Below are 15,334 nucleotides of genomic sequence, written 5' to 3'. Positions count from 1 at the left end.
AGAGAGCTAATATATATTGCTTTAGCTTTAATGCATCTCTAGTCATATTATGATATGTATACTAAAAAATCTTATTGTACATTAAAATTATAAGCATTGCATTAATATGTTGTTTCTTTATTCCTCTAGTTTTAACCTTTCCTTCTCCTTGTTTTTCCTTCATTTCTTCTAAGATACAATAAGATGTTCGTAGAATATCATTGTATAGCAAAAGAGCTTCGAGCCTAAAAACCATCTCAGATAATGAAGCAACAACAAATACGACAGATGTAGAGCAATTAATTCACAGCAATTAAAATTTTTCATTAAACTTTATTTACAGGTGTGTACATTTTGCTATATGACTATAGCAAAAACCAACAGCAGCAACTTACAAGTATATTTAATTAAAAATGACAATATAAACACACTTATATAGATCTCTATACATATAACAACCACATATTACATATGCCTTCTGTATCTCTTCCACACCTTGCAGTAGAATTAGTCTTTTCATGGTGTGTACTTTTTAATATTCCTATTAATAATACCACCATAGCCAAAATATAAATATTTATAAATAAAAATGCAGTATGGGATACTTGCAGTAAATCATAGCAAGTAAAAATATCTAACTTTTATCTTTAGGAGTCATTAAAGCTCGTGTAAATATAATATTTCAGTTATAGCTGTATCACAATATCGTCTGGGTAATTTTTTTTCTGCTGTCAGCTACTCTGATAATTCTTTGCTCTTGGAAACAACAAACAGAGGAGGCCACTTCCTGAAAACGAAAGAAGAAATTTCAGGCATCATCTATGATTATGGAAGATACCAATGTCAGCCCCATACCTAGGTATTTTGGCACCCCTCCAACTATCAGGCACCGACAGACCAAAAGAAATCGATATAAGTACATCTCCCGTTATGCTCATTGTGAGCAACAATCTTGTGGCAGAAAAGTCTGAATGAATTTCATAAAACAACAATAACAGCGGTGTAGCATAGCCAGGGTTATATTTTTCAGAAATGAATCAGAAAATAATTTCACAAGTTGAGAATGTCAGTTAAGTAAGCATAATGTAAAATACGAGGCTTACAACAAAAGTCATGGCAACTATTTTTTTCCGCTATAATGCGGGTCAGGCAAGAAATTGTAAAATATACAATTGGAAGGTCACGATATATGCTAACGTTTAATGTATGCATTTTGAACAACATAGAGATCTGTATCAGGATAGAGAAAAAGACAAAATACACGCAGTCACAGGTCGTCCTGAACGTTGCATGTCCGCAGTTTCTTCTCTTCCATGCCCGAATTCTGCTGCCCACCTCGCAACAGTTTGGTATGGTAGAGAATCATTTCCTAAAACTTCCACAAGCTCATTGTGACATTCTCTCGCATTCCATCCAGGGAGAACTGCTATTTTCACATAAGAATGGGTCACATTCATCCTGCACAACTGTTAAACATGCACCGACTTCCCACTTTCCTCATTTCAATGTCTTGGCAGCCACTGCCATCTACTGGCATCACAATACATTGCATGTGACGGGATCTCCACTGTAAATTTTAAAATTTCTTGCCTGACCCGCATTACCGTGGAAAAAAATGGTTGCCATGCCTTGTGCTGTAACCCTCGTATGTAGACAGAGTAAGACTGTAACTTCATATCAACCTCATAAATGGAAAAGTATTTATAGAGATTATTTCGTCGACCAGGTAGAACAGGAAACAACATGTACTGAGTTGAATGGTGAAATCTATTTTCAAGTGGTGACTTCCAAAGAAAGTATCTAAGAGTGGAAGTATGTGGGGGTCACTTAATTCTTTGAAAATATCGAGTAAACCTTGCATGTTTTCCTTCTTGCCTTACCCCTGCTAAGTGTAAATTTCTGTCGCGACTTGTCTAGTGGCACCCTACGCTTCAGCCTTCTCTAGCCTATCCGCTTGCTATGGGCCTCACTAATGTATTGGTATGTCCAGTTTAGGGATGATATTGTATTGTTAGGGTGGTGGAACATTAGAGCTTTCTATGTACTGAAAAGCTTATATTTACTAATTTCATAGGCAGGGAACATATGAAATGTTAGGTGTACTATTAAATAGCAATATGCAGTAAACGCTCCTTGAAGGACACAAATGGTTCTTTAGCGTCAATTAATGTACATAACCAGGTGTCTACCTTTGAAAAGTACTATGTATTTAGACATTTACCTTATGGGTTATGTATGTATGATTTATATGTTTATGAACATTACAAAATGGCAGAATTTTACAATATATATCTGACTACTAATATACATCAGATTGCTAAAATCCATAAATGTACTGACAAACCAATATACCTATATCACCTATGCAGTATTAATTAGGGATGGACAAATACAAAATTTTGCCTGATACCGATAAAGGTAACCAAAATTCTACTGATCCAATATAAAATTGCAAATGGTCCTTGAATGGTTCATTGGTTTCCTTAATAAATGTATGCCAGCAGATGACTGCATATGTCGGCAATTTTTTTTTTAAAAAAAGTATGTAATGGAGATTGCATATTTATATCTATAAAAATATAACTAAATGGCAGATTTTTGTACTAACATAGATGTATTGGATCGGAAAAATTATCTAATACATTAAATATTATCATTAATAAAATAATTATTATCACCAATACAGTGGAACCTCGATTTTACATTTTTCAGGAAACCAAACAAACAAAACATTAAAATCGGGGTTCCACTGTACATGCCTATACAGTGTGACCATTAATATTTTGACCCAAAAGTAGGACATCAAGTAAGTCAGTTTACCCCATCCTGAAAAATCGGCAATCATAAAACTATTATTATTATTAGTTTAAGATTTGATTTGTTATCAACAGGATAATTGCAAGCTCAGTGTTTCTTCTCTCCCCTGATCAGCCTTTGATGTTAGGCCTACGTTGAAGTTGGAAGAATGCCAGAACTGTTCGTAACCTCCATTGAAATTTAATGCTCTGAAATAACTGAATCCAGACAAAACAATAAAAACTGCAGCGCAAGTTAATCTAAACAGTAAAACTTGTATGCTTGAATCTTCTCGACGACAGAGTAGCATTTTGATTGTTAGCGCAATTAGCCAAAAATGGCAGAAAAACTGCACCAAATAACAAATCTTGAAGCAATGTTGCCATGACACTAGTTTAAAAATTCCCATAGACTTTCTTTTTTAGCATGAAATGTCTCAAATTATGATTTAGTTTTCAAGCTAACTCCTAGACTTCTACAAAACGGGACATACTAATGATTTTTTAAAATACGGACGGGACGACAGGGACAAGTTTCCTAAACGGGACTGTCCTGGTCAAAACAGGACGTATGGTCACCCTATGCCTATATCAGTCAATACTGACAGTACCAACTACTCTGTCCCATCAATTTGTGGTCTTCTCTACAATTCTCTTTAAATTTTCAAGTACTGGTGTCAGTATCCGTGAGAATCATTAAAAGTGTTATCACTGGTACTGGTTCAAATTGATGTAGGCTCAGCCCTAATTACATTAGTACTTAAAGTATTACTAACTGGTTCCTTGCAATTCTACTTACCTATGAGCATAGCACCAAACAGGAACATTGGAATTACACAATTCAAATCTATTAGGAAACCAAATATTACATTTCCTAGTAAAGCTCCTCCTCGTCCAAATATTAAGGACAGCGCAACAGCCATTACCCTGTAAAGATTAAAATTGTTATAATTTGGATTGTCCAAATTTTAAATTGCTTTTTGTAGTTTTATTTGTAAGATGGACAAAGTGCTTGGTCATGAAGGTGGCATTGTTATAATAATTATAAATAATTATTAATTTAACGATTTGATCATAGATAAAAATATCTTCGAGCACTTACAATATAGAAGATATGCTTGTATTTCCTAGAATATTTTGTGAGTACCTAGCGGAACAAATTATGAATGCATTGAGAGTACAATCAGCAGTATGAAATTTGTACTACTTACTTGGCACATTTCTTTTAATTGTAACACTTATTAAACATGGAAACAAGGCTTAATAAACACTAAAAAAAGTGACGAAGGCAGAATTTAGTGTAAAATAACACTATGAATGTGACGTTTCAACCTTATAGGAAGGTTTTGCTCAGACTCCAAACAAAATTAAAATGAAATAAAGTTCAAACGGTAAGACACACACATATACTCTATGTGATCAGAAGTATCCGGACACCCACCTGAAAATGAAGTACAAGTTTGGGTCGCCCTCCATTGGGAACATGGGCAATCAATAGGGTGTTGCCCCACCCTTAGTCTTGATGACAGCCTTCACTCTCACAGGCATACTTTCAATCAAGTGGTGGAAGGTTTCCTGGGGAATGACAGCTCATTCCTCGTGGAGCGCCAAAATGAGAACAGGTATCGATGTGGGCTGGTGTGGTCTAGCACAAAGTCGGCATTCCAAAACATCCCAGAGATGTGCTATGGGATTCAAATCAGGACTCTGGCAGGCCAGTCCTTTAGTGGGACATTGTTATCATCAAACCACTCTCCCACAAGCCCTGCACCCAACACGACCGGTCGTGTTGAAAGACACAAAGGTTATCCCCGAACTGGTCTTCAATGCTAGGCAGCATGAAAGCGGTTAATGTCAATGTAAGCTAGTGCCGTGACATTGCCATGTAAAGCAACAAGGGGGCCAAACCCTCTCCAGGAGAACATGACCACACTGTAACCCCACCACCCCCAAATTTCACTGTGTGCACTCTACATGCTGGTACATGCCATTCGCCACACCCTACCATCAGATCGCCACATTGTGCACAGTGATTCATCACTTCACACAACTGTTTTCCACTGTTCTATGGTCCAGTTTCAACGTTCCTTGCACCACGAGAGGTGGCATTTGGCATTTGCCTGTGTGATGTTTGGCTTATGGGCAGCTGCTCGGCCATGGAAACCAAGTTGCCACACCTTGCACCGAACAGTCATGGTGCTTGGAGTAGATCCTGATGCAGTTCGGAATTCCTGTGTGATGGTGGCGATGGATGATTGACGATTACGCTGCACGACCCTCTTCAACACACTAGTCTCTGAAGGTCAACATGGGAGGTCGGCCTGCATGCTTTTGGGTTGTACATGTCCTTTCACGTTTCCACTTCAATATAACAACGGAAACAGTGGACCTAGGGATGTTTAGGAGGGTGGAAATCTCACGCACAGACTTCTTACACAAGACACACCCAACCACATTGAAAGTCCGTGAGTTCCCCAGACCGTCCCATACTGCTGTCTCGCGCTGTCTGCAGACTACTGAGATCACTGACTAGGTGTTCCACATGATAGATGGCAGTACTGTGTCGCCCTCTATGATAAACCCATGTTTTGCGGTGTGTCCAGATATTTTTCATCACATAGAATATATTTATTTCTTTCATTTCTTGAATGCTGGATTGGGTAAAAGAAATGGCAGACTATTTGCCTGTAATTTTTTAAATCATCTGTGCATCTTTACCAAAAGTTACTTAAATATACTACTGAGGAAGAGCTGTGGTTAACACTGTGTTGGTTGCGCACGATCTCACACGTGTGTGTGGTTTTAACGTAGTCATCTATCAGTGATTAATTTGTCAACACCCTCCCCCTGTCTAGCCAAGTTTCTAACCTTCCTCTTTAACACCACGATTTTGTTTTCATTTTAGAAAGATCTTAGAGCTGCTAGGGAGGGTTTGTTGAAGCCCCTTGCTGTCCGAGTCCATGCATGACCAGTAGGCATACCTACTGTTTACTGAAAATCCAGTCTGCCATTCCGTGCCAGACTAATTAAGAGTGCCTTTTTATAATTTTATAGAATTCCCATTTTTATAGTTTTGTAGAATCTCAAATGTTCAAAGGAAAGATCTAATCGTAATAATTGAGAATTTGGCGTTTTAGCATATTTTAAAAACCCTCTCTCGGTCACAGTAACCTTCGACGTAACTTTTCTAATGCGACCCACAAAGAGTTAAACTGACAATTCCAACACCTAAATTCCCATTCCTTTAACTTAAATTTGTAGTCTGACACACTGGATTTGTGTATGAATTGTTGATTCCATGAATCCTTCTTTTGTTTACAACATGACATCAAGTGAATGCATTTTATCAACTTATATTCCAACCTTGAGCAGATAAATTTTTTAATATGAATTTGGCACATGATTATCAACGTGTATTAATTAAGAATAAGTATACAGCAAGCATTAAAAAATTGAAAAATAAAGAATGAAAAGAATGCTTTGTAAATGACAAAATTGTTCAAAATTACAATGGGCAGTAGTTATGTCTTACCTGAGGCTAGTTGGGAAGAGATCCACCATGATACAGTAAACTGAGCTAGAGGCAAGATTTGTAAACGCTCCGAAGATACAGGAAAGAACAAGATTCTGGTCTGCATTTTCAACAAAATACATACCCACTGCACATGCTCCAGAAATTATATAACTTAGAACTATGAAAAAGAGAGACAATACAAATAATTTTTTTATTTCACAAATTCAATTCAAAATTGCATTGATACTTATTAAATTGTACGGAAGAAGATTTTTGCATATGTAGAACCAAAACCCAAGATTACCTTTAATATGTACCGTAATAGACCTTATCAATTTGGTAGGGGTGTGCAGGATTCCCAAAAGACAGTGCTGAGATCGGGGGGAAAAATTCCCATCCCGATCCAGACTTGGGGAAATGATTACCTGACCTCTCTGATCCCTAAAAATACCAAACAGCTTTTTTTAAAAAGTGGTTGATCCATTGTAAGTGTCTGAAACTTAATTGAAAATAATTGCAATGCAAAACACCAATCATTTAAGTGAAATGGCATGTAGAATTCGAGATTTCCAGTGTCAGAGAATTTCGAACATTTCCCAACCCGAAAATTTCCCTACTTGGTCAGGAAATTGTGAATTTTTTTCTGTCCCAAACATCAGAATTAAAAAAAAAAATCCCATCCTGACCAAAAAATTTGTCCTGTAAAGCCATAAAATTTAAAATCTGGAAGATCCTGGGTTCAGATTCTAGACAAAGTGGACGGCAGGTTTTAACCACCATTTTTAAAATAAAGGACTAAAGTCCATTACTAACATAAGTAGTACAAATATCTTTCACAAGAAAATACTTTGAGTTATATCTTATCTATGATAAAGCAATTGTAAAAGCAACTTCGTTATTTTCTAAAGTAATGGTAATAGTATCAAGTTACTTTCTCAAACGAGAAACTTTTTAGTTACTTTTTAGTTGAAGTAACTGTAAATTTTAAAGAGTAGCCTTTCAAACAGAAGTCTAGTCATATTACCTGTATTGGCACCTGTTTGACTGCACGGTTTGCCTCGGAAACCATGAGAATTTCACCGTAATTGATTTTCATCAAATTATTGATTGATTTGTTGTTTTAAGTCCAGCTTATGCACAGATACACTAATCGGAACTGGACCTACAGTTTAAAGTGGGATCCGAACCACTCTCCACCAGGTATTGAACCTGGGACCCCTTTGTTACAAGGTGATAATGTTACCACTATGCAATCACTGAGGCCCTCATCCAATTATTTTTATTGTTACCCGATTAATCATCTGACCTCTGTGGCAGAGTGGTTAGCACAGCATGCTATGATGCCAGAGATCCTGGGTTTGAATCCTAACTTGGGTATTCTTTGTGAGGATCCCTTCATCAGTATCACTCATCCTCACGATTAGCCAAAAGTGGATATAAAAGGCAACATAAATAATCAAATTAATCAATCTTATCTGAATAATGAAACAGTATGTATCTTAAATCTTCTACTTTACCATATTGATAGAGCACTTATTTCGGGAGAAATGAGAAGGTCAGATGGTGTTTTTTACTGTTTACTGAGCTAAACAAATAAGAGTAGGAGAAGAAGGGTAGGTGGCTGAGGGATGCGCCAGCACTTACCTCTGCTTCCTGGTGGCGGCACTGGCTGCTACTATCAATGATCCACCAACTACGTAATTACAACTGAAATAAGGCCTGGTGACAGGGCACCCTTCGCTTAAATAGTAGCCAGTTCCGCTGTACTTTGCAACCTCCGTTTCCTGTGGAATTCTCCTCTGCAAGTCTGAGCATTCCAGGAGAGTGAGGAAACCGGACGAGAAGTGCACCAGGAAGCAAACGTTCTGCACCCGCATCCCTAGCCATCTACAGTATGTAAGTGTGTGTGTGTGTGTGTGGGTGGGTGTATATATTATATGTATGTATTTTTTTTAGAAGAATAGAGTTTGAAGGACTATAGCTTTTAAAACTTCCTTTTCCAAGGTATGTTATAATTTTTTGTTTACTCATGTTCACTACATTTTGTTATTAAATATTCAGGGGTTCTCCTTGTCTGTGTCATCATGTTTACATAGTCATACTGAAAATAAAACCATCATGTTTACATAGTCATACTGAAAATAAAACCTTAATATTATTGATAGATAGTAAATTTAGATTGACTGTGATGGATGAACACAAAACTGAAGAAATTTTACCCTAAATTAAGATAAAGGGTAGTACGAGGGCTGTTTTTTTTTTCAACTTCCGATTTTGCTGCCAGGTGACCCGTGAAGCACTAGGAAGCAGGGAATCGCACAGCGTGATTGGCATCTCCCCTGCCACTACCACCACCACTGCCAAGACCAACGCTCCAGTTGAAGCTGAGCGACAGGCATGTAGAGATGTCTGCTACAATCTACTCTCCCTCCAAGTGCGAGGTGTGTTACTGGTTGACTTTATGGAGCCCAGGACCACAATCAGTGCAGCTGCATACTGTGAGACATTGCGCAGACTATGCAGAGCCATCCAGAACAAACTGAGAAGTATGCTATCTTCGGGCATTGTCTTGCTTCATGACAATGCCCGACTGCATGTTGCTGGGTCAACGATTCTAGTGGGAAGTGTTCTATCACTACACCCCAGTCCTGGCACTGAGTGACTTCCACCTTTTCCCAGCGATGAAGAAGTGGTTGGAAGGACAGCACTTCCACACCCTTGAGGAGAAGCTTCAGATCACCGTGCAGACCTGTCTCAACCTTTTTTTGCAGAGTGTATTGGAAAGCTGGTGCATCGGTACGATAAATGTCTGAATCTTCTTGGTAATTACATTGAAAATTAGATTATACGTGTATGTAACTTTTGTCAATAAAACCATTTTGCTATTCGTGGTGGTTTTGATTTCATGCCCCATCGGGGGTTGAAAAAAAAAAAAATAGCCCTCGTATCATATTATCTTGAAGCATTTTGAACCAAGAAGGCTTTCGTTAAGCACAATATAAAAGTGTAGCAGGAAAATAGACCATACTTAGAAACAATTGCTTACCTAAGAAAAATTTTATGCCAAGTCTATTCACGCAGAGTGGCAGCCATATGCTGGGAGGTATGGACGCTAGACCAACTATAAGTGTATTAAGGTAAACAGAATCTTCAATGTGGTCACCACAAAACTGTTGCTGGGCATCAGTTGTATTTTTCAGAACGATTGATGCCACCTCACACACAGAGGCTGTTCTATTTGGATAGTGAAGGTAGAAAACGTCAAATCGTTTAAACAGTTCCGGAAACCAAAGCATCAGTGTGTAGTAGCTGAAAGAGAGAATATGTAAAGAGTTTTCCATAGCATAAATTTGAAGGAATCACTAAAATTAAACCTAGCATACTGTATATAATATAATGTATATACTTATTACTAGGGAGTGGAAGTTAATGAAATGTCATCTTTTTTCTGACATCTCTGACACGATGCCCATTAAATATACACAATATTACACTTCGTCTAGAACCCAAAAAAGATAATTTTTGCCAATTTTCAGGTTTTAGGTCATTTTCCCCAATTTTCGGCATTTTTCCATCATTTTTCGCAATATTCAGTGTATTGTTTCGTCATATTTTGTCACTTCTTTCATTTTGGTAATATTGTTTAGTCATTTCACCAAGGTGAACATAGGCCTATATATATATCTCGCAAGATTGCAGTTTACGAGCAAAAGAAATGCTGAACTGGTGACAGATTGTTTTGTCGGGGGAAACCACCAGGTGTCCGTCTGGGGCAAACTAAGATATTTCAAACAATTTCTGATGTTAAAAATTGCTTTCCCGACGTACTTTTTCCTGGGGGAGGGGGGGGGGGCGTGTGTCTATGAACCCTTTTCCAGATGCGTCCCTCATTTTGCTTCCCTACTTTTTATACAATTAGTTAAATTTCTAAACAAAAGTTGTCTTACGTTGATCGTGATAATTTATTTTTCTTTACAGTGCCACAGAAACACACCACACTACATCACCAGGCAAAAATGCGGAAAATTAATGAATTTTACACCAATTCATTCAGTGTATACAACATTTTCATTAAATTGTTTTCAAATTATTCGGTTGATTCCATTGGAAATCCTTGTTGCATATGTTAGTTGAAAGTGCATGTGGTATCATTTGGTACCCTTTTTTTAAAGCAAGATTGCATTTTGTTTAATTTCCTTTTCATCTCAATTTTTAACCTGAAACTAACAAATTTAATGGTATTTTTTTGCATCTTTTACGTCATTTTTTCCTATTTTTTAAGGACATTCTATATGTCATATACCTATATTTTTAGGTCATCAACTTCCGCTCCCTACTTATTACATATTTACTGCAACAAAATAATAGTACTTACCTCGTCATTAATCCAAATTGTATTGTGCATGTGAGCAACGTCCATCGCAGCGTTGGGTATTTGAAAAGACCTTTGCTCTGGACCAAAATGTCATTCAGTAATGATGTACACTTGAAACTCTCGTCCTTTGTACACTGGTCAACTTTGCAATTTCTTTCTTCTGATACTTGCTTTGCTAGGTTTTTAATCTAGAAAAGATCAAGTGTTACTTCAAAATTGATTTTTAAAAAAATAAAAATAAAAATAAATATAATAAAATTAAAATTAAATAAAAATAATAATTAAATATTATTATTAAGAAAACCTTACAGGTTTGTACTTCAAAATGTATACGAGTATCTAAAAGGTTTGGTAGTAACAGATAATGTTATATTGCAAGTTGAAACCTGTAGCTTTTCCAAGGTTTGGACTTATTTTTTAGTCACTGAGGTCAATTCTAGAATTAATATCTTAGGAATTGCCCATTACCGCACTCATATTAATAAAATAGAAAATAAATTTTCTTCAACCAATATAATCAAGTGCAGTCGTTGATAAGGGTACGTATGTACATATGTACAAGAGTGGTCGAACAATTTCATGGTGGCTTTCTCAGGATAAGGAATACAAGAAACTGGTGTCATCATCAAACTAATGCCTCAATAAGTATGGCGATTATGTAAAACAAAAGTGTAGTAACATTGTGTGCTAAGCACACTGGCCTAGATTTAGGTAGGGGGCTTAACAGGGCTACATCCGTGGACCTCCACTAAGGAAAAATGATTTGGAAATGAAATGAAGAATGAAGTGTTTGAAATGTGGTAGAAATATTTTAAAAATATAACCAACAATTGGCATGTATGTAGGGTGACCATACCTCCAGTTTTGACGACAGTCACATTTCAGAGGTGTCCCAGTTGTCCCATTATTAAAAAAAAAAACCTGTCCTGTTTTATAAATGTCAAGGGGTTAGTTTGCAAACCAAATCTAAATTTCAGACATATTTCATGCTAAAAAAATACTGATGGATTATTTAAACTAGAATCATGACAATGTGGAAAAACAGCTTGACTGAGTTTCCACTTCATAACAATCAAAATGTTCCATTGTCATCAAGAACGTTTGAGCATCAGGTGCATAGCCAGGCAGGGGCCATGGTGGGCTGAGCCCCCCCCCCCTGGAACTGCAGTCAGCCCTTTGATATTAGGCAAAACTATTTTCTGTAATTTGTTTGCAGTGAAGAGTAAAAATGTAAACAGCAGATATTATTTTGCTCACAACTTTCGTGAAGGATAAATTCACAGAACATGAACAACTAATACATTTGTTCATCTTATTTATAAGAAGAAGTATAAGTAGCGGCAAGTATTTAGAAGATTGTCTTCTCTAGACTCTACAAGGTTCTTTCACAGGGCAGCTTTTTTTATCTGTACCTTCGCTGCCCCTGTTGCGACCTCCCGTTTACACAAATTTGTGACACTGATGTCATCATGCAAATTCCCTTCGCATTTGCATCAAAGGTCAACAGCTCCCATGTTTTGGAAACAAAGGGGAGTTTCATTGCTTCCGCCGGGGGTGGAATGTATTGTAGGCACTATGATTGAATATTGTGCATTTTTTCTTGTGTGATATAAATGTCTGTATCATCAGGATGTGTAGTGAGGGACCATGTCAGTAGCAGTTAACACTTAAAAAAACTTTAAAAAAACTATGTTTTAAATGATATAGAAAAAAATTAGTATTTGTATGATATTTCTAAAATTCATATAACTTAATGACCCCACACACATAATTTACCTTAATTTAATACTGTTAAACTTTAGAAAATTGGACTTGATTTACAAAGCCCCCCCCTGATAACCCGTGAACCCCCCCTGGAGATCAATTCTAGCTACGGTCCTATCGAGCATACTGATATTATAATAGTTAATACTTTTGACAACAGATCATATTTCATTTATTGTTCATAATTCACCATTTATGTGATTCTAACTTTAATAAATAATAATAAAATGTTAGTAATAACAATAATTTTATAATTAGGCCTAACCGACTCTTCAGGAGGGGGGTAAACCGACTTCCTTGGGATGTTCTGTTTTTGGATCACCCTACATATGTCACATTTAACTGGTCCTTACTTTCTAGCTGCACCTCGTATATTACAATTAATTGGGTAAATTTGTACTTACAGGGTACCAATCTCCAGGATTGCCTGTGTTGATACTGTACATTCTTCTAAGCACCTCTAGAGCTTTTTCATTTTGTCCGCTGTCCATAAGAAACTTTGGTGTTTCCGGAAAGCATGCTAGACACAGAGCTATGATCAAGCTGGGTAGGGCGCAGATGGCCACAAATGCATTCCATGAATTGAATACAAATGTAGGGGATACATAACTCCAGTCCTGTGGAATTATGAGCCACGCTAAACCTGTAGGTATAAAATATTTAAAATATCAACATTTTTATTCTGTTGTTGTTAAATTAAAATTAAGGCTATTTGCATCCATCTTAAACATTATATTCTTACACAGTGAAATACAGGCATTATTGAACAGTCAAAATTAACATTTTGAAAGTCTGATCAACTTTTGGTTTCAGACAGTGGTGCCCAGAGGGAGGGGGGAGAGGGGCTTTGGTGCAGTATTCCTTAAAAGAAAAAAAAACACGTTAAAGGCAGAAAAAGATGGCTACTATAATTCCGGGGGAACCGGTGTGCAATGACAAAATCCTGTTTCCTTGCTGGCTGCCTTGGGGAGAGAGGTTGCCGCTTGTTGCCCAAGGAGTGGGCAGCAGTGGCTCTAATTGGATGTTTGACAGCAAGTTCCTTTGTAGGTAAACGTGGCAACAGAGGGTCACTGCCAGAAAGACAGATCCCACTCTGGGAGTATGCGCGATTTCATTATAAAGAAGTATACGTAACACTGCACCTGCCCTTTCAAAACTCCTGGGCACGCCACTGGCTTCACAATAAAAAAAATGCAGATTTTTACTCAATATAAGGAGAAGTTCTCAGTAGAAAAATGCTAATTGAACATATTACTAGTAAAATTCAATATGCATACAGTCAAACCTTGGGAAAATGTATAATTAAATAATTTATTTTTAACAATTTGCAATGTTCGATGTGTAAAGCATACAGGGTTCCTCTGTACATGAAAATGAGCTCCTTAAAGAATACTAAATAGGAATTGCATGATTGTAATTAGTGTTTACTAAAGAGACAGCAATGATTCAATAGGGCATAAATAACGGAATATGAACACCAGTGTCATGTGAAAAATGCACATACAAATTAAGTTACCAAGATATACAAATAAATATACAAACTAGCATCATCCTCCTCCTTCGCTGTTTCCTGCCTCTGGCTGGGTCGGCATAGAAGTCAAGCTTCTCCACTTTTTCCTGGTCTTCCACCACTCCTCTCTTTCCATGGTGTTCCAATCTTGTCCTCCTCTTCTAACACTCTCTGCTATCTGCTCTTTCCACCGACATCTTGGTCTCCCCCTTGGCCGTATTCCCACTCCTTGTGCATTATAATCTATTACTGGTAGTCTTTCTGCATCCATCCCTCTTCATGAGTCCGAACCATCTCATCTGTACCCGATCTATCTTGTCCTAAAGCTTCACCACACCCACTGTCTGTCGGATCTCCTCATTCCTTATTCTATCCCTTCTAGTCTTCCCCAATATACTCCTTAAAAATGTCATCTCCACTGTGTGCATCTTTCTTTTGTCTCTTTCTGTCATTGTCCAAGTCTCTGCTCCATACGTAATTATTGGCACATAGTATGTGTTATGCCAGGTGTGCCGGTTAATAATTCTTAATTGATCTGAAAGAAAACAAGTATCTGGGGAGAAAGTTAACAAATGCTTTATTCAAAGTATGCGCCATCGCTAGCTATACATTGTGCCCATTTTCCGTCAAATTGTGGATGCTCTTCCAGAAAATCGTTCACATTTTGAGGTGATCCAGTCAGAAAGCCATTGTTCGACATCTTCGTAATTGTTGAAGTGTTGCTGGGAAAGTGAGTGAGACATCAATGAAAACAAGTGGTAATCCGAAGGTGCTAAGTCTGGTGAGTATGGCAGGTGGGGCAAGAATTCCCAGCCAAGTACAGAAATGGTGTCTCTGACGCCTTTCGCTGTGTGTGATGAGGCATTGTCGTGCTGCAAAATCACTTTTCCGTGTCTTGTCGCCCAATCTGGACACTTTTCAATCAATGCATGGTTCAAATTGATGAGTTGTTGACGGTATCGAATGGCATTCACTGTTTCACCTGGTTTCAGAAGCTCATGGTACACCACACCCTTCTGATTTCACCAAATGCACAGCATTGTCTTCCTTCCAAAGCAATTCGGTTTTGCGGTCGATGTTGAAGGTTGTCCTGGGTCAACCCATGACTTTTTGCATTTTGGGGTGTCGAAGTAGATCCATTTTTCGTCCCCAGTCACTATCCAATGCAAGAAAGACTTTCTTTCATGCTGAGAAAGCAACACTTCACACACAGTTTTTCGCTTGTCCATTTGTCTGTCGTTCAGATGATGTGGGACCCATTTTCCTGCCTTCTGGATCTTTCCCATGGCATGAAGATGATCAGATATGGTTTGGCGACCAACATTTAACTTCTCTGCCAGTTGTTGTTGCGTTTGCGTATCGTCTTCGTCCAACAGTGCTTGCAATTCGGCATCTTG

The 15,334-nt window shown here is 37.6% G+C and overlaps 1 protein-coding gene across 1 annotated transcript in view; it reads right to left on the bottom strand.

Annotated features, from left to right (window-relative positions):
* Positions 1–292: 292 nt before the first annotated feature.
* The window catches only part of LOC145978401 (synaptic vesicle glycoprotein 2C-like), a 39,533-nt gene continuing 24,491 nt past the window's right edge, over positions 293–15,334 (bottom strand). The window contains exons 6-11 of the mRNA XM_083111020.1: positions 12,832–13,070; positions 10,664–10,851; positions 9,335–9,597; positions 6,307–6,466; positions 3,574–3,701; positions 293–766 (exon numbers count right to left, since the gene is read on the bottom strand). Of these exons, the coding sequence (XP_082967146.1) occupies positions 711–766; positions 3,574–3,701; positions 6,307–6,466; positions 9,335–9,597; positions 10,664–10,851; positions 12,832–13,070 (1,034 nt within the window). The 3' untranslated portion in view covers positions 293–710. The remainder of the gene's footprint in view (positions 767–3,573; positions 3,702–6,306; positions 6,467–9,334; positions 9,598–10,663; positions 10,852–12,831; positions 13,071–15,334) is intronic.

The sequence above is a fragment of the Lepisma saccharinum genome, chromosome 24, assembly GCF_977018435.1.
Source record: "Lepisma saccharinum chromosome 24, izLepSacc3.1, whole genome shotgun sequence".
In the NCBI taxonomy this organism is placed as follows: Eukaryota; Metazoa; Arthropoda; class Insecta; order Zygentoma; family Lepismatidae; genus Lepisma; species Lepisma saccharinum.
Note: the sequence above shows the minus strand (reverse complement) of the source record. Positions and strands in the feature narration are given on the sequence as shown.